Genomic DNA, 1,301 nt, shown 5'->3' on the forward strand with positions numbered 1-1,301 from the left:
GGTCCTGATTCACTGCAGAGGAATGTGTTTTTAGTGGAAAGTAGCAGTAACTCACAGGGAAAGACTTTGGGACCAGAATCAACAACAAAATAAGGTCAAATCCACTTTATTGTCAAAAGTACAAAAGGTGCCGGCCATCCAGAAGATAAAATACACCAGAAAAAAAAGTACAGCGTAAAATACATGATGTACTGCGTACATGACCCTGCACCACGTTATCACAGGGAAGAAGAAGAACCTGAACGGGGGTGCGATTAGACCCACCTCCAGTAACCAGGGTTCACAACATGAAGGCAGACGTTACAGAGGTCTGTAAACAGGGACTGGTAGATTTAGGAACATCTTCCCAAAGCAATAACCGTCCTATGAAAACTTTAATGATGCCGGTTGAACAGATATTCGGCACTTTTATCACTTGAGGATATTTATGATTTACTTAAAGTGTTTTTATGTCATGGTTAGGATGTGCTGCAGGAAAGATGAGAGGGTTTGCTATGAATGATGGGTGAGGTGTGTGTGTGTGTGTGTGTGTGTGTGTTATGAAGATCTTCCCACTCTACAACCTCATTGTACTTAAAGCAATGACAAGACTTTTTCCATTCATTGACAACAACCTTATATCTTTTCATCTGCTGCTGGATGAGACAGATCCAGGGCAGCGCCTTGGTCCAGTCTTGTAAAAACCAGGGTCTATGGCAGGAAGGCCCGGACCGCCCCGCCTAATGCACCCACCCCCCCGCCGGCTGCATCCAGCAGCCGCAACACAGGCTGCGGTGTAACCACTTGGGGTGTTTGTCTATCATCAATTTTGTCGCTCCAAAGTGCAGAATCAGAGTCTGAGAACGTCGAGGACTGGATCCCTACCGAGACGGAGCTTTAGGTAAAGTATTAGATCCTTTGTTTAACGTGAAACCGACTCGGGGTCGCCATCCTCGTGTGTGCGATTGACTAGATTGTGTTGCTGGTGAAAAATTGTTGTGCGTTTATCCAGAAGAGGATTTTTCGGAACCAAATTCTTTAGAATAAAGTCCGAATTCAAGCAGCGAGACCAATGATCTTGTGATTATTGGTAAAAAAGGTGAGAGAACCTCTAACAAACCCGACCCTCGGGATGTGGAAAACAGCAGATACGTACAAAAATAATCAGTAAACACCGAGGCATCACGTTCTACTGGGACATACATTATAATGATGCCGCTGCAGGTAAAAACTAAGATAGAAGCTGCGTTTGGTCTCGATGGAGCCGACAGACGGGACTCCACAAGACCGCTAAGGCACTTGGGACACGGAGACAGACACCT

General features: G+C 45.4%; 1 protein-coding gene across 1 annotated transcript in view; it reads right to left on the reverse strand.

Moving 5' to 3' along the window:
- Positions 1-690: 690 nt before the first annotated feature.
- Positions 691-1,301, reverse strand: part of LOC117939051 (tetraspanin-9-like) — a 2,501-nt gene continuing 1,890 nt past the window's right edge. The window contains exon 4 of the mRNA XM_034864094.1: positions 691-860. Within this exon, the coding sequence (XP_034719985.1) occupies positions 691-860 (170 nt within the window). The remainder of the gene's footprint in view (positions 861-1,301) is intronic.

Source organism: Etheostoma cragini, chromosome 23 (genome assembly GCF_013103735.1).
Source record: "Etheostoma cragini isolate CJK2018 chromosome 23, CSU_Ecrag_1.0, whole genome shotgun sequence".
NCBI classification, from domain to species: Eukaryota; Metazoa; Chordata; class Actinopteri; order Perciformes; family Percidae; genus Etheostoma; species Etheostoma cragini.